The 17,038-nt window shown below is 48.2% G+C and overlaps 2 protein-coding genes across 6 annotated transcripts; one reads left to right on the top strand and one right to left on the bottom strand.

The window, feature by feature from the left end:
- On the top strand, positions 1 to 5,145 carry DFFB (DNA fragmentation factor subunit beta). 3 transcript variants are annotated; one of them, XM_063353689.1, is made up of 7 exons: positions 1 to 132; positions 213 to 339; positions 1,106 to 1,294; positions 2,002 to 2,081; positions 2,252 to 2,422; positions 2,653 to 2,753; positions 3,241 to 5,145. In XM_063353689.1, the coding sequence occupies exons 1-7, from the start codon at positions 19 to 21 to the stop codon at positions 3,455 to 3,457; spliced, it is 999 nt and encodes a 332-aa protein (XP_063209759.1). In that variant the 5' UTR covers positions 1 to 18; the 3' UTR covers positions 3,458 to 5,145. The 3 variants fall into 3 exon arrangements, with proteins under 3 accessions (XP_063209759.1, XP_063209761.1, XP_063209760.1); XM_063353691.1 differs by having other exon boundaries at positions 2,978 to 3,383; XM_063353690.1 differs by lacking the exon at positions 2,002 to 2,081 and having other exon boundaries at positions 2,286 to 2,422.
- C16H1orf174 (chromosome 16 C1orf174 homolog) lies at positions 2,567 to 8,722 on the bottom strand. Of its 3 annotated transcripts, XR_010073485.1 has the most exons (5): positions 8,361 to 8,722; positions 7,241 to 7,732; positions 6,295 to 6,414; positions 2,783 to 2,925; positions 2,580 to 2,699 (listed from the first exon to the last, which is right to left on the bottom strand). XR_010073485.1 is itself a non-coding variant. In XM_063353693.1 (4 exons), the coding sequence occupies exons 1-3, from the start codon at positions 8,616 to 8,618 to the stop codon at positions 6,304 to 6,306; spliced, it is 861 nt and encodes a 286-aa protein (XP_063209763.1). In that variant the 5' UTR covers positions 8,619 to 8,722; the 3' UTR covers positions 2,567 to 2,699; positions 6,295 to 6,303. The 3 variants fall into 3 exon arrangements, 2 of the variants coding, with proteins under 2 accessions (XP_063209763.1, XP_063209762.1); XM_063353693.1 differs by lacking the exon at positions 2,783 to 2,925 and having other exon boundaries at positions 2,567 to 2,699; XM_063353692.1 differs by lacking the exons at positions 2,580 to 2,699; positions 2,783 to 2,925 and having other exon boundaries at positions 5,289 to 6,414.
- Between the last annotated feature and the right edge of the window lie 8,316 nt (positions 8,723 to 17,038).

Here is a 17,038-nt window from a genome sequence, read left to right as displayed (position 1 = left end):
GGCCCGGCGGCGGGAGCGATGGCGGAGGGGCTGCGGCCGTTCCGGCTGCGCGGGCGCGGAGGCCCGCAGAAGTTCGGTGTGGCGGCCGGGAGCCTGCGCGGGCTCCTGCGGAAGGGCTGCCGGCTGCTGCAGGTGCGGGCCGGGGGCCGCGGCGAGGGGCCGGCGAGGCGGCCCCGGCGGTCGCTCACCCGGCCGGCGCTCGGGGGGGGCAGGTTCCCTTGGCAGGCAGCCGGCTCTGCCTCTACGAGGACGGGACGGAGCTGACCGAGAGCTACTTCCGCGCCCTGCCGCCGCAGACGGAGCTGGTGCTGCTGGGCCCCGGGGAGAGCTGGCGGGGATGTGAGTGCGGCGGGGCCGGGCCGACGGGGGGCGGATTGGGAGCTGGAGAGGGACTTTTTACAGGGGCACGTAGCGGTAGGATTAGGGGTAACGGCTATATAATAATAATGCATTACTTAGTTTAACGTTTAAGAGAAATATCACGGCTCGAAGCTGCCAAAGGAAGCTCATGTTTTCCAGGCTTGAACTACAGAGCTCCCTGCAGCGCTGCCTCCAGCTCTGGGGTCCCCATCAGAAGGACACGGAGCTGCTGGAGCGGGGCCAGAGGAGGCCCCGGAGATGCTGGGAGGGCTGGAGCCCCTCTGCTGTGAGGACAGGCTGAGAGAGCTGGGGGGTTCAGCCTGGAGAAGAGAAGGCTCCGGGGAGACCTTCCAGCCCCTTCCAGTCCCTAAAGGGGCTCCAGGAAAGCTGGGGAGGGACTCTGGAGCAGGGAGGGGAACCATGGGACGAGGGGGAACAGTTTTACACTGGAAGAGGGGAGATAGAGATGAGATCTGGGGAAGAAATTCTTGGCTGTGAGGGTGGTGAGCCCCTGGCCCAGGTTGCCCAGAGAAGCTGTGGCTGCCCCATCCCTGGAGGGGTTCAAGGCCAGGTTGGCCGGGGCTTGGAGCAACCTGGGCTGGTGGGAGGTGTCCCTGCCAGATGGTCTTTAAGGCCCCTTCCAACCCAAACCATCCTATGATTCTACTGGTGTAAGGGGGACAACCGGCAGTGGGGGGGCAGCGCCCAGGCCTGTCCACATCCCCTTAGCCCACCCAAACCACAGGTGCCAGCGACATCGAGCAGTTCCTGGCCGCCTTTTCCAGCCAGAGAGATGCTGTGGTGGAGGCAGCGCGGAAGCTGCTCTCGGATGAGCGAGCCCCCAGGAGGCAGAAGCTGCTGGCGGATCTCATCCACAACCTGAGTGAAAACATCCTGGCTGAGGAGAGGGGGGATGACGAGAAATGGTTTGAAGGTGCGTTCTGTCGCCCGCAGGGGTAGCAGGTCTCAGCCTGTTCAAGAGAGTCGCTTCTGTCAGCTCTGCTGTCCTTACAGAAAAGTAGTTTAAAAATCTGCGAGTCCTTCAGGCTGCTGGGATTTGGTACTTGATCAGGGGATTAGTTATCACTTAAATTAGAATGCATTTTTAAGTTTCTTTAAAATACATGCATCTTTAGTATCAGAAAATGTGAAAAAAAACCCCAGTGTTCCTCTTGCTCTATCCAAGATTGCTCTGGACTACAATTTTCCCCATTAACATAGGTCTGCATTTACAATCTTTTAACTCTTTGCTAATAGTATATTGATAATTCCAATGTATCAGCCAGCTAACCTTTCTTTATGCTTTCTTTATACTTTCTTTGCAAGTTCCCCCTCGCGTTCCCAAGTCCTTGTTGCAGTTCTTTTGTTTCAGTTTTCTTTTCACAATCTCTTAGTGTTCTGTGCGTGCACGTTAACGAGAAACATTTAAGAACTATAATACCAGTTACTGCTCTCACAGCAAATGGTCTGCAGGGTCCTTTTAAGTGCTAAGACCAGGGTAGGCTTGAACCAGTAAAATAAAAATGTGAAAGAAAAACCGGCTGTGCATACTGAGTTTGTGAAAAGAAGGGATAAATACCCAGCTAGGCAGAAGCACAGCACTAGAAGTACCGAGTTACAACACAATCTAACTCCCTTTAGGTCTAGAGTCTCGTTTTAAGAATAAATCAAGCTACATGCGATACAGCTGTGAAAGCAGAATACGAAGCTACATGAAAGAGGTAAAAGTTTCTGTTAAGTAACTTATTTTCGAGCTTCTAGTAAAAATAATTCTGTGACCATATATATATATAAAAAATGCTTTTACAATGCAACATACTGATTATAGAAAAGAGCCTCAGGCTGCGACAGGCACCAAGGAATGATTGTTGGGGTTTTTTTCCCCTTGTAGGTTAGTAGTTTTATTTCAAATGTTCATCCTACAGCAAGAGATGCATATAAAGGGATAATTGACCTGATGTCAGACAAACTGAAATCCGTGAAGTATAACGGATGCTACTTTGACAGAAGAGAGGAGGAGGCAGCCCGCCTGTGCACTACGGAGGGATGGTTCTCTTGTCAGGTAAGTTCAGCCTGTTCTAAAGCAGAGGGTCTTGGTTCCAACAAGCGGTGGCAGGGCTTGCAATGACACGAGAGGAAGGAAACAGCTACCTGGATGCTGCATAGAGCAGTATCAAGCTTGGCGGGGTGATGTAGCATTTGTGGTCTATCGTTCGTTAGTGGTAGCAAGCGGAAGGACCACGCTGGGGCGAGGAGCAGCACGCCATTCATTGGAGCCGTCTTGTTTTCCAGGGGCCCTTCGACAGAGATGACTGCCCATGTAAGCATTCTATCAACCCCTACAGCAACAGGGAAAGCAGAATCCTCTTCAGTACCTGGAATCTCGATCACATGTACGTACAAAGCATTAATCCAAACTCACCTGTTTCACGCCCTTCGACTCAGGCAGGAAAGGCACAGCCATTAAGTCTTTAGGCCCCACACCGTGCAGTCAGCTCCGCTATGAACAGTGCCTTGTGATAAAAGATGCTCAGGTGCTGCAGCTGTTTCTGATAACGTAAAATCCTGAAGACAGATTATAATGCCATCTCTCGTTATCTGCTTTGCTTCTGTTCAGATTTGCTTTGTATGGGAACACGCCCCCCTCCTCACCACATTATCCTTTGCGAAGACTCCTCTCTGGCAAAAACCCATTTTCAGACATTGTGTGCTTGTGAAGCAAACAGAATGTGCTAAACTAATTTCCTCAGGAAAAAAATATTAATCATAAACCTAGTTATTGTGAAAGAATTCAAATTCCACCTGGCTTTAAAAGGAAGATGGAGACTTATATGAAAAAACTTTTGATGGCAATATTGTTTTCTCTTTTGTGTATTGAAGAATAGAGAAGAAACGTGCTGTTGTCCCAGAACTGGCAGAAGCTGTCAAAACACGAGATGGAAGAGAAGTGAACTGGGAATACTTCTATCAGCTGCTGTTTACCGTGCATAATTTAAAACTTGTACATATTGCTTGCCATAAGAAAACCAATCATAATCTCAGCTGTGACAAAACGAAAATTTACAGAAAAGGGAAGCAAAACCACGAGATTTCGTAGTGCTATCTCTGGAAGTGCCTTCTGCTTTTTTCAAAAATCACATCACGTGGTATCATTTTTAAATAGCTCTAGTTTCTTAAACAAAAGCTTATTTAGGAGTCCCTGGCAAAAGAGACTTGCTAAGTGATTCAATCTCACAACACATACATTCAGATCATGCCTAATTCTACTCTCCTGCCTTCTCACTTACTACGAGCCTTCCTCAGATCATGCTGTGTTCAGTGTGATAAAATACAGCTGTGAGTCAGAGTATAAAAATAAGGCCAGATGCTGATTATGCCCTACGATCTCTTTCTTGCCATAACAAATGTAGGCCCAAAACTCACAGTGCACAGAAACAAAACTCAGATGAAATGTTTCTTAAAAGACGATCTCAGGGCGCTTGTAGATTCACATTTCTCAAAGCCAAACAAAGCATACTTTAGAAGAACGATTTTGCTCTGTGCCTTTTCCAGGCAGCCAACCGCTATATTTCAGGTATGGCAAAGGACGATGCAGTGACGCAGCCACTGGCTCTTCTGTGCCAAAATATCTGTGCTCATCTGTCCCATTTGCTGCTGCTTTCAATCTGCGTCTCCTAGAAGGAAGAGCAAGGCCAGGGCATATCTTTGCTTTTACCACCTTTGTTCTCTGACAGCTTTCCCATTGATTTCCCTCTCCTTTCAAACACTTTCTGCCTCTTTAGCTTGAGTTTGCTTGAAGCAATACAAGCAGTGTTACTGTATAATAATCATGTTTACCTGCTGCTTTAGCGAATATTGCTTTTGTAAAACACTTCCTACCTCAGGTAACAAAATACAAATAGATCCATTTTTACTTGATTTTTTTAAGAAAATACCGGCTGATAGCAACTGAACTTTTAGAGACTGTAAGTGTAAACAACATGATTTTTTTTTTTTAATAAAAAAAATGACCACCATCTTTCTGTGTGTGTATGTGGAGGCAGAGGTGCACGACTGGTTAATGAGGTGTAATACAGCACGGCCAACACAGACCAGAAAGACTGAGCAGAGGGAAACGTGTTTATCAATGGAGCGCTGGCTACTTACTGCTGTGTAAATAACATCACTCCTCTCTAGGGAAGAGCTGTTTTCCCCCATGTCGCTGGTCCTCTTCCTTACCCGGGCAAATCCAGTTAGTCCACACAGCGTTCTGTTAAGATAGTATTGCTGTGTGAGCCGTAACTTACCTCAGTCTTAGAACTGCAGGAGCTTTGTACAGAGAGTATTGATTTACTTTAAACAACAAACTCAATTCCCCTCCCAAACATTTCAATATGAAAAGTAAGTAGGTGCATTTTAAATACAGAATTTCTAACACCAATGCATTGAGTTGATCCTTCCAGATTGCTTTACTGAATATACGTCATCAGTAACTAAGATGGAAACGCAGACTACACTGTTTTGACATTGGGGACGGCATCACAGCTAAGATTCTGATGACAAACACAATGTCATCTGTATGGCACACTTCCTACAAACTGAAAATCACCATTCTGCACAGTGCTGAAACTAAAATGACTGACTGTGTGCGAAGACATATTTGCTAGAAAGAGATGGTAGCAAATATGGCATTTAAGAAAAGCTGGGGGAGCTACTTCAAGATGGAGTTGTGCTGAAAACCGTGAATATGCTATTAAAAAATTAGATTTTTCTGTGTTACAGAATTAGAGTGAAAAGGAGCCAAGAAATATCGTTGACAGAAACAATGTATCAGCTGGAGTGGAAATGTGAATAAATTAACATGTCATGCATATACAATTTGTTTGGCTTACAACTTTTGCATGTTTAACAGGCTATAGCTGTAGAAATTAATATTTATTTAAACCATCTGCCGATAACATTTTCTCTATATTTTTAGAAATGCAGAAGAAACTATTTATAACAATAAAGATCTGTAAGGTTATTGCATAATCACACTTTCAAAGAAGTATTATCATAAACATTGGGTGAGTTAACAGTTCCTGAAATCATCTGAGGTTGCTCATTATTTTCTAAAAATGCAGTCCAAAATAACAAATTCAGTGGACTGACCCATATCCTTAGCAGTCAATATTCATTCATCTACCGATCACGTCCAACACTGTGAGATCCTTTATCACCACCACTGCATTTGTTTACAAAATTCCTACTCGGAACCCATGGAATTCAACTGGAAATACTGCAGGAGCTGATTACACAGCTATTACAAAAGGCAATGCTTACGGCTGCTCTGGTGGCAGAGGGAAGCAGCCCGCTTTGCGTGGTGGTCGTTCAGAGAACTGACAGCAATAAAAGCATACTAACTTGCAGAGTTTAACACCACTGAGCTCACACTGACATCCAGAACTGCATTTTAGAGGTGTAATTGGTTCTGGTTTAGATGTAAACAATGCAACACAACTTGCACGAGAGAGCCCAGTGTGCCTCTTCGTACTGCGTAGTCAACTGCCCGCATTCGAACTGCACGACACAATGGCAGACAACGCAGAACTAGAAGAGGACCGTGTTCGAAGACAGTTTTCTTGGCTATTTTTAAAAAGGAGTGAGACCAAGTGTTCACCCTAGATATGGGCTCAAATTATAAAAAAGCAGTAAGAACTTCTATTTTCCCTGTTTTTACCTAAATATTAATGATAAAATGATAAATTATGATTTATTTCCAAATCACTGAAAACTGAGTGAATCTTTGCCTCAGATAACCACGGGAGAATACTGTATCTGCCAATTCCAGAAAAACAAACTCTACCAGTTCTTCTTTCTCTGAGAAAAGGCAAACGCAGACACCTTATGTTAGTGACATAACCAACCATCATTACGTGGTTGCAAAGAAAAAGAAAAAAGGTTTCGTTTGTTTACAGTTTGTTGTTAGACAACATCCTCTTCCTCCTCCTCCTCATCTTCCTTTGCAATGAAATGTAGCCGCCTGAATTCTCGCCTGCTCATCGTTGTGCTTGGGAGTGCAACTGGTGGGAGATCCTTTAAGAAAAAGATAAAATCATTAAGGAAAGTCTGTTGCAGCAAATGCCAGACCTCCTACCTTTTCAACAGTTCCCATACTTCCACATCCGATTCAAGGCACCAACACGCAGCTCTTCACTTGGAAGCGGTGGCATAAACCCACAGCTGAAGCAGAGGAGCTTTGAGGGGAGCTTGCCTGAACCCGTCACAGCTCATGGTCAAAGTGAGGGCTGGCACCGCTTCCGCAGGCTGGCGGATTCAGAGAGGATGAAGTGCTCCACGAACAAATCCTCAATAGTCCTGCTAAATACCAACCGTGACTCCTGCTAAATACTAATCCTCATGAAATGCCTGAAAGAAGGTGGCATTACTTTGCCCAAAGTTACACAACATTAAAGGCAGACCTGGGGTTTGAATTTAAAGTTCTGGCCCTTGATCACTCAAAAAACAGAGGTGGCCAGAAAAGAGTTTCCATTCCAAAGAATTACAATAATCACAATAAAGAACCAATGACCAGTGAAAAACTATGTTGACAGAATAACACTGTGTCTCCACAGTACAGCTATCTATGTCTTCAGGAGTAAAAATACCTATCTTAAGGATTTGGACCAAACAATCTAAATAAGAAAGATTTTACATCTGAAATTAACTTGGCTGGGCAATTCAACTTCATTTCTGACTGAGACAATTCCACCTAGGGGACAGGGATACGACTCCAGATGTCTACCAATACTAGTCAAGTTTGCCTACAATTTTGAGGCTAGCCTAATTTTGTTGGAAGATGCAAGACTGGAGTAGAACAGAGCTGAGTCTGTGAAGTGTGAACAGACTGTCCTCATCTTACCTGTATAAACTCGACATCTCCAAAGAATCGGTCCACTGGCATCGGCTGGTTGCTGTCTTCATCCAAGAAAGCACTATTGTCTAGTTGTATCGGCTTCTTCGGGAGATCTCCATCCTCCAAGCTGGACCCATCGGAAAGGACACTCTCACAGCTGCTCTCCTCTTTGCTGCAGACATGATCATGCAGGTTTTCATCGCTGTCCGGTTTTGGTGTAGCACTGCTTGATTTCACTGCACATGGCTTGAGAGAAACATTAGGCTCCTTTTCCTGTTTCTCTTTCTTCATCTCTGGAATGCTTTCACCTTTTTCCTGCTGAATTATATTGCAGTCTGCCGGACCTTCTGAGCATCGATCCCCATCAGGTGTTTTAGGTGTTTCCCCTAACGCAGCACTTCCACATGCAAGTCCTTCTAGTTCTGATTTTACTAGACTGTGTTTTTCACATTTTAGCCTCTTTGAGGGTCGTCTGTCAGCCACTTTGTGTAAAGACGACTGTTGGAAAAAAAGATAAATTCCTAAAGCTTACTTGAAATAAATAAAATCACCAGATCTCTTTAGTTGCAAGGCTGGCTGAGGAACAAGGCGAGCAGCACCTTGATCCAAAGCTGCATCACTAAGAAAAGTAATTAGTAGAAAGTGCACATGAAAAGATAGACAAGAGGAGCAGACAGCTCACTCTAAACCACAACGTACAGCCCATCACCAGTGGAAAGCTACTTCTCAAAGCATAACCTAGCCCTGTATGTGGCTAATCACCATTTCCATGTTTTAGGGATGCTGTGGATAACAATTAATGTAGCAGAACGAACTATCACCTGGTACAGCAGAACGTCCCACTGCTCACTGGTGGCACAGCGCACTGGCCAACGGCCTGCCACTGGCTTTAAATGGTGATAAATCCAACAGCTAGCCCTGCAGCACACAAACATGCCCCTGCCTTGTATTTTTGCCCACAGGAGTATAACAAAGTGGCGGGAAGGCAGGAAAGGCGAATAATTTACTTAAATTTTTCAGATAATTCCCTCACGATGACGCTTAGATTGCAGTGGTTAATGACTAGCAGCCCCGCAGCCCCCTCCCAAGCCCCAGCCCTAGCCCGCCCCGGCCCAGTCCCTCCTACCGGGCTCGGCCTCCGGGGGCCGCCCCGCTCCTGGCGGCGGGCCGCTGCTGGCGCTTCCCTCGCGGGCTCAGCAGAGGCGGTTGCCGGGCGCCCGTCCTCCGGGGACCCCTTCGCACTGCGCCCGGGAGGCCGCCGCCGCCGCCCTGGCAGCGCCGGGCCGTGGGGCTCCGTGCGGCTCCGACCCCGCGCTCCCGCCGCCCGCCGCGCTGGACCGCCCGCCGCCATCTTGGGCAGGGCGCGGGCGCCCGCGCTCGCCATCTTGTGGAGCCTCTCGCCTTAGGGGCAGCCGGGCCTTGCCGTCGTCTGCCTCCCCGGCGTACCGGGCGGGCAGGTGGTTCCTCCGGGCCGAAACGACGGGCGAAGGGAGGCCTCGTCCTCGCTCGGGGGCGGGGCGAGACGGGGCCTGTGTAGGGAGCCCCCCTCAGGGCCTACCGCAAGCGGGGCGGCCCACGCCGGCCCACCACACAGAGCCAGACCCCGGGCTTGGCCCACAAGCAGCGTGACATTAAAATAAGCTTTAGCAAAGTGAAAACAGAGGAGTTTATCTCCAGATCTCCCTGAGGGGCGGCTGCCTGGGGAAAGAAACCAAACAAATTCTGCCTGATCACTGTGTAGGTTATAAGCATTTCAGATCTTTTGCTTCCCATAGTGTCTTCCTTCTGGAGCAACACTAGCTCTGGTTATAAGATGTGCAGTTGGGGAGTTATTATTCAGATATGTCTCTCAGTTCGTTTCCACAGCCCTCAGGGAACAAATTATGTCAGTAACTCAAATCCCTCTTTAACTTCAAGGACTGTGATGATGGCAGATGAATTTCTGTGTGGCAAAGCAGCCCGACACCTAGATTTAAGTATGTAATTATCTTCACTTATTTTACTGAGGGAGGTGAGGTAGCACGTTTGCCTTTTTCAAGAAATTGTAGGTACCGCGTGCCCTGACGGTCTGTGCCGGAGGAGGGATGGCAGCGCCTGCCGCAATGGAGCCCAGGGGCTCCATCCATCACATTAAACTACAGCTCTTTCTTCTGTTAATTCACTGTTTTGAGGACGCTGTGGGGATTTTTATAATTCTGTCCGGCTGAGGGCACAGGAGCTTGTTTCTTTATAGCAGTCTCTAACGTTCTTGCTCATCACAGAGCCATACCACAACTCCTGGTGATTTGAGGATATTACCTGTGCTCCTTAAGCCAAGTTAGCTGATAAAATGCTTGTCCGTTCATCCTGGCCTTAAAAAACATGAGCAACAATTTAAATCGCAGAAATAAGTGGCAAGAATGTACCTATGGGAATATTCAAGTAAGACATTTTTTCTCAAAAGCATAAAGTCTCCCAGTTAAACGGCGGAGGTTCAGAGACATGCCGGATACGGTGCTCTGCAATTTCTTTCGGTGCTCAGGGGTCCTTCTGTGCTTTGTTCTCTGGCTGAGATAATTCATATTCTCCTCCAAAAGCTTCTCGACTTGCTCTGCTTTCTCACAGTGTTGTTGCTTGCAGCCATGGAATACAGATGATTGCTTTTATTAGGCAGTGAAAACTTATACTGTCTCGTAAACAGAAGAGGACTAGAACTGGCTGAAGAACAGCGTTTCTGCAGCTGGAAAACTCAAGTTGTTGTTTTAATTTCCCCAACGAACTGAAAATAGTAAGAAAAAATTTATTTTGAAAATTTTAATAAATACTTTCCACAACACTATATGTTTCCCCTTCTTTATGCTGCTTGGTAAAGCTGACGTGCGTGTTAGAGCGGCGAGGCCAGGGGTGGCTAAGCCCGAGGCAGCCTGGGGTGCTTCGGTGGCCCAGTGTGGGTGTGGGCTCACAGACCGGGGGTGGAGATACACGGCCACGAGCGCCTCGGGCACTTCCAAGGGACAAAGCACCTCATGCAGATGAAGCCAGGATGCTCCCCCACGACAGTCACCACGTTCTCCCCTAGGACCACGTTACTTTGTGGGAAAACGGTGGCAATTTCGCAACTGCAGGTGTTGTTGCTTTTTGTGAAATATGGCTGATCCCTCTCTGAGAAAACAGCTGCCACGTAGCACACAGAGCACCCCGGGAGAGGCAAGCGAGAGCGCGGATCCCCTCCGAGATCAGCCCACGTCTCAGCGGCAGGCAGCGTCTCCCGAGTGACTTGAAAGGCTACGCAGGGACTGCCAACAGCCACGCAGCCCTTAAAGAGAATCAGAGCAGCACAAACTATTTACATTAAATGCACATTTCCACATAAAAGAGGACCTATTTTCAACAATATTAAAAAGTGATTTTTATTAGAATATGTTGTCTAAGCAGGCAGGCAAAAAAAAAAAAAAAAAGATTTTGTGAGCTTCCTCATTTTTATGAAAGCTGCCTGGCGGGTATAAAGCAGCAGCTGATGAGCTTATTGAGCAGGAAGGGAGGTTCAGGCTGTGAAACTCGATGTGTAAATTAGCTTCTTGCAGCACTTGTCTCTGCGCCTGTCACTTGCACCAGTGTCCCTGTCTGTTATAATCCTCCCAGTTCATTTGGCTAAACATTAGTGACACGCGAGGGACAGCAGCCAAAAAAAATGTTGCCTGTAAACATGCTGGCTGTTAACTGTTGAGTGAGAGGTCTATCAAACTAAAGAGTCATCCAGCAGGAGCACTGGCTGGTCTTTTCCTGCTAAAGGGAGGTTATTTTTAGTTAAGGTGGCTGAATTATTTGTCATTAGCAGCACCTGGGGAGGAAGTGGGAGGAGGATGCACTGCCTGGTAGCCGGCACCAGGAGCCTGCCTGGACCACGCTGCAGCACCTTCCTCCCGCTGCCTCCTCTGCCTCTTCAGCAGAGCAAGCACCAGCACTATAGATTAGTATTTCCCTCAAGATTTAAACTTTTTAGCTGTTGTTCTCTGCTGCCAAACAATGTTGTCATACCAACTTAGGTAATGACAGTGAATATCAAACCACTGATCTTCATAGAACCATAAAATGGTTTGGGTTGGAAGGGGCCTTAAACATCATCCCGTGCACCCCCTGCCCTGGGCAGGGACACCTCCCACCAGCCCAGGTTGCTCCAAGCCCCGTCCAACCTGGCCTTGAACCCCTCCAGGGATGAACACTTTTTGGCCTCCCAGAGGCACTGTCTCCCGGACAAATTCCTGATGAGTGGCTATCCCAGCTAGAACTGAAACATTCAGGAGGTCTGCAGCCCTCTGAACGCTGCTGTCTTGAGTACCCTCGCACTGCTCAAATTGAATAAGACCTTCATTTTCATTCCTGAGGAGTATTCACACCAGGAACTACAGAGCCCTGACACAGAAATAACAGGGAATTTATGATACATAATGAAACTTTATGCTTGCCATGTGAGAAATCTCTTTTTGAGTCTTATTTTAGATTTCTTTCTAGTATCTTATCAAGAACCAAATGTGGAAAGCCAGTATCTGAAGAAATTAATTAACACAACTGAGCGGAGTACATAGGCTTTGCAAGAAAGAGCAGCAAAGAGAAAAACTATGAAATTCATTAATAAAGAACCTTAAGGGACATCTGAGAAACAGAGGACACAGAGAACCCGTCTCGCATTGGATAGCTGTAATCCTTGTCTGGCGGAGGGGCTGCGTGGCACCGACCTCCCCGTGATGAGTACGGCTGGAGACGCCGGACCCCTGCCCAACCGGATCCTCCCCGCTATAGATGCACATACCCAATTTTCATAATGATCTCTAGTGTTTACATGGCAAATCCTTCCCAGAGCACTCTGTAAACACTACCCAGTGAATTCAGGGCACCTGATTTGCCCAAGGTTTCCTACCCTTCCAAAGACCTTAATTGCTGTGAGCTGCGTTGATTTTTAAAGTGTTTCACAAAACGCAAGTAAATCTCTCCCAGCACAAAGCATCCCACTGAGACCAAATCATTACCCGTGCTCCAGGAATCTGATTACATGGACTGTGGCAACTTACCCTTGCATTAAAAAGCAACATCTCACAGAAATCTTTTCCTGACTTAATTTAATAGTTGCTTTAACTGCAGTCATGCAAACAAGCGTTCTCTTCCCACCACTTTCTTCTTTCTCCTGTCGCTTTGCTACAGGGGTTATGGTTTAATTTACATCGAATTTAGCAGCGGCTGCGATTCGCTGCCCCGGCTGCCGGACGCTGGGGGTCGGTGTGAGACCAGCGATGGGAGCCCCGGCAGCTGCGGGGGGCGAGGGGCAGTGCTGGGGGGGCTGCAGGGGTCATGGAAGAGGCTCACGGCCCCATCGAGCCTTTTTGCCCTCCTGTGAGTGGCCCAGATGCCTGTTTTTTTGCCCGGTTTCTTTGCAAGGGAGCCCCAGGGAGCCGGAGCAGCGGTGTTCAGACGCTCTGATGTGCTGTTCCCAGCTGGCATGGGGAAAAGCTGCTGGGAAAAGCAGCTTCTCCCTCTCTCCTCCTGCTAAGCCGCCTGTCCTGACGTTGCCACCCTGCCCAGCTGTCAGTGGGACAAGCTGGGAACATTGCATTCTGCAAGGCTGAACTCCATCCAGAGTCTGAGCCAGGGCACTCTCAGCATTATTTGCCTAGTTAGCTGTAAAAAAAGAAAAAAAAAATACATATATATACACCCTGCTCTTCCTCTGACCCAAACGCCAGTAAACATCAGGCTTGCCTAGCCCTAGCTAGATTTTCTACCAGTGACAGGTAACATTTTGGTAAATGTTGTACATTATTTAACGTTGTTTCTTCAGGGAAGATTAAAAATGCTTTGAGTAAATGCAACTCTTCCATACACACCTGACAATGATAGAAGAGGCTGTTTTACACAAGGCTCATTAAAAATAAAACCACAATGTTGATTTCAGCAGCTTAAATTACTTGAGCCAGTGTAATGGGATAAATATTTGATGGTGAAGTTTATTAAATTTCCACCACTATTATCTTGCTGCTAAAAATATAAAGGATTCTTTAAAGCCTGCTGCTCGGTGGTCTCCAAAGGGAGATGGTTGGAAAGCTGTCTCAAAACCCGCCTGCAGAGATTGCTTTTGGGATGGGAATGAATTATCTTCTTCCCTCTATTATCTGCAGGTAATAGCAAATTCTCTCGGCTCCCATCAGAATTAGTCAGTCCCTTCTCACAGTGCGAAAATAGCCTGGGCCCAGGTCTGCCGCTGCTGGGGAAGCGCATGGCTCCATCGGTGAAGTATACGATGAGTTATACCCCACGGGGACGACTTCTGCTTCACGGCGACTTCCAGGCACGGGATAATCCTCAGGAGCGAGGAGGGGAGCAGGGAACATCCCGCAGGAGGGTGACTTCAGGGTGGCCGCTCTCAGGTGTCTGTCGGTTTTGAAGTCTTTCTCCCTGTCAGCGTACACAGCCTCTCGGAACCATCTCCTCTCCCAGCCCCTTCCCTTCGCAGTGCTCTGCTTGGACGAGGGACGGAGCAGAAGCACGGCGGGACGCTGCGTGCCAGGGAGCCACAGACCTGAGAAATGAACGCCTGCACAAACTATGTGCCTCCCCAAAATCGGGCTTACAAGGTGGCAGCAAGCACTGCCTGGAGGTGACCGAGCCCAATAGAGCCGTGTCCAGTCCTCCCTCGGGAGGGACACGGGACAGTCGGGGCAGGGGGCACCTCTGCAAGCCCTGACGGCTGCGCTAGTCGTCAGCGAGCGATACAGAGGGACTGAAAACAGAAGATCGCCAGGATATTTTAAATTCTGATTTTACAAAATTTTACCCGATTTTATCGCTTTAGCACATGCCTTTGAGCCTCGCTTGAGACGAGACTTACCTTTTAGCAGAGCCGTGGCCCACATGACTGGCAAAGCCCCATCCTAACGTGTTTCTCCATGAATCAGTAGCACATCTCGTGTCAGAGCACAGTGGCAAGTTTTGCAGTCCCGGGTCTATAAATATTTCTATTTGCCTTTGAAATGATTGCTACGCAGTGGCACCCTCCCTCTCTGTCATATAATTAGCTCTTGCTCATTTTCTGTCACTTATCTTGTGATAATTTCATGCATAAAGTTTATAAAGCCTCAACAATTTAATTCTTGGCTCCTAAGAGTCACCAGTCACGGGGCAGGTGAATGATATCTCCAAGGACAGAGCCAGCCCGAGCAGAGGTGCCATCCCCACTGGGGATCCCCAGTCTGAGATGGAGAAGGCGGCTGGGCCCTTTGGCACCTTCTTAGCAAAGCGAAAAGCCATCAGCGTTTTCCTGAACAGGCAGCTTTCCCCCCGGTATCTTACAGGAGTAGGAGTTTAAGCCACTCCAGGAATGTTATCACAGTTCAGTAGCTCCCCAAATTAAAAAAGGATAATTACAGTTGAAACACCCTAGAGCAGGACCATGGAACAGGCCACTGAGGTCAGTCTCTTGTCAAGTCTCACAAACTGCTTCCAGAAAAGGAGCAAGCTTCATCCAAAAAGCACTTAGACTTATTTTATTATTTTTTTTCCCCTCCATTACTGATGCCAGAGGTTACATGTAAAGAGCTGTAACTGCACCTCAGAGAAGACCTTCTACCAGTGGGGATCCTCAGACAGCATCTATCTCAAAAGAGCAGGAAAAAACAATCAGAGGAGACATGTTCTGTTCATGCAACAGCAAGCAATATTGTACCATTGGCAGGATTCATGCTAAGACAACTGCTCCAGCGTCCTGGAGAGTGGAGCGTTTGCGCATTCACTCCAACTGGGGACTTCAGTGCAACAGGAGCGAACTCAGTTATCAGCCCTACGAGGCCCCAGTAATGAAGCCAGATCTTCATTACAATCTGTTTAAGTATTTCCTACATGCAAGTATGCCTCCATCAAGAAGTCGCTGGTGCATCTCCTGTGTACCGACTCCTTTGAAGCAGTTTTTCCAGGAGCAGCTCTGTTACACAACGCCACAGCGCTGAAGTCATCCTCCATCCCTTCGCCGGGCCGGTGCGTGCCCTGCCACCCACGCCGCTGGCACGCCGTACAGATGTGGCATGACTGTGCAGACGCTGCCCGGTGTGCGATAGCTGCGCTTCAGACAGAGACGGATTAATCGCGTAAGTGGACAAAGACTTCAGCTGAGAACTCCTTCACAGGCGGCGAGTTTCTGGGGCTCTTTTCTGTGCGCACTGATAGCGCTGAACACTTGAACAGAGTCGGAATTAAATAAAACCTGGGAAGAAGGTTTAGAAGTGTTCTGGTAACACAAACGCTGCTGTGTAGCTAGAAACCGGGCTGCCGCATCTTTCTGTCCCCCTCCTTGCCTCTTTCCGCGCCCAGGGCAGGTGTGTGGCAATGCAGGTTGCTTTCCCAGCTCAGAGGCTGCTTGCCTGGGCACGCTGTGCCAAGTGCCCGGCCAGGAGCCGGGCTGTCACCAAGAGTGTCTCTCTCCGGGTCTCATGGTGCTTTGGGGATGCCGGCAATGTGCGGGGCTGCCCAGCGCACAGCAGAGATGCTGGGTGGCTGGTGCCATTCCAGTCCTCTCCAATTCCAGTAAAAGCTTGTGCGTTAGTTTCTTCTTAGCGTGTGTTTTGGGTCGTCTTCTTCACTAAATAACACTTGCTGGTTATTCTTTTCAACTAAAAATATCTGTTCCTCAGATGTCCGTCTAGTGACCAGAAGCTGGGGCTGGCATACTGGGGATGTTATTTTGACGCTTTGATTTGATGTGAGGATACACGAATAGAAAGCCACCAATGAATAGAAGAATAAATCTATAAATTCCTTGCTGTCACTTCAACTAGAAAGCAAAGCCGGCAGCTCTCGCTCTTTGGGGAATCTGAGATTATTTGGACAAAGGTTTCCCCATGGGTAGCACACCTGCAGGAACAAAGAAGTAGGGTTCACAGTATGAACAAGTGTCCTACAGCCAGCGCGATCAAAAGCGGGCCCTGAAACAGTGTGTAAACCAGGTTAGGTAGGAAAGATTTAACAACGATCAAGCTGCACAAGAAACGTATTCAGATAGCGGGTTCTGAGAGAATTTAAACAAGCTCTGTCATTTCCAGAGACGAGTAGTGCGGGCAGACAAACCGCTCTGTCTGCAGACAATAGCAATGTTTAAGGAGAAGCTACTACAATACACGTGGCTGTGATTTTTGTCATCCTGCTTAATAGGAAAAGAAATCCAGTTCCCAGGCAGCGCTCAAAGAGGCAGCTGGTAACTTACCCAGTACCGCTGCCCTCACTGTCCCCACGCGTCTCCGTACACCTGCCAAGGCTTGTCATTGCTTCTGTATGTCCTGCAGAAAACCAGCCGCACCAAGGACTTCTGCTCCTGTGCTTAACTCGGTGCGTTTGGATTTCGGAAGCATTTCAGGATAGATTTTAGGGTTGAAAGCAGCAAATGGTAGAGCTATGCTAGCCCCCTGCTCTGGCTGGTGTGGAGCATCCCGCACTGCTCTGGGAGCAGCAGCATCCCCAGCGGTAGCAGCACGGCTCTGTGGACCGCCTGTACCGTCTCCCGGATGCCAGCAGACTCCTGTCCTCCAGCACCAAAGCCAGCAGAGCTGCTCTGACCCCGGGTGGGAGCCTGGCCCTTTGCCACCCGGCACCCACATGAGGGTGATCCTCTTGGTTCTGGATTTCTTGCTGCAAGTGGAAGAAAGGCGATGCCCCTGGCTGCTCAGCACACAGCGAGGACCGGCTCCTCCACCCCTCAGAGCTCCCAGAGGCAAGCTGCTCCGGCCAAGTAGCCCAAAGGCACATCAGCAGCTCCACCAGCCCTGGATCTTGCCGTTCTCCAGGGAG

The sequence above is a fragment of the Chroicocephalus ridibundus genome, chromosome 16 (genome assembly GCF_963924245.1).
Source record: "Chroicocephalus ridibundus chromosome 16, bChrRid1.1, whole genome shotgun sequence".
Taxonomy (NCBI): Eukaryota; Metazoa; Chordata; class Aves; order Charadriiformes; family Laridae; genus Chroicocephalus; species Chroicocephalus ridibundus.
This window is presented reverse-complemented; position numbering and strand designations above follow the sequence as displayed.

Bases quoted from the DNA above. Each gene is read 5' to 3' on its own strand.
- DFFB (XM_063353689.1), top strand. From the start codon at position 19: ATGGCGGAGGGGCTGCGGCCGTTCCGGCTGCGCGGGCGCGGAGGCCCG. The intron at 340-1,105 runs GTGAGTGCGGCG...CCCAAACCACAG, and splicing joins CGGGGAGAGCTGGCGGGGAT to GTGCCAGCGACATCGAGCAG. The intron at 2,423-2,652 runs GTAAGTTCAGCC...CTTGTTTTCCAG, and splicing joins AGGGATGGTTCTCTTGTCAG to GGGCCCTTCGACAGAGATGA.
- C16H1orf174 (XM_063353693.1), bottom strand. From the start codon at position 8,618: ATGGCGAGCGCGGGCGCCCGCGCCCTGCCCAAGATGGCGGCGGGCGGT. The intron at 7,733-8,360 runs GTAGGAGGGACT...TTTTTCCAACAG, and splicing joins GCCCCCGGAGGCCGAGCCCG to TCGTCTTTACACAAAGTGGC. The intron at 6,415-7,240 runs GTAAGATGAGGA...TTTTTCTTAAAG, and splicing joins GAGATGTCGAGTTTATACAG to GATCTCCCACCAGTTGCACT.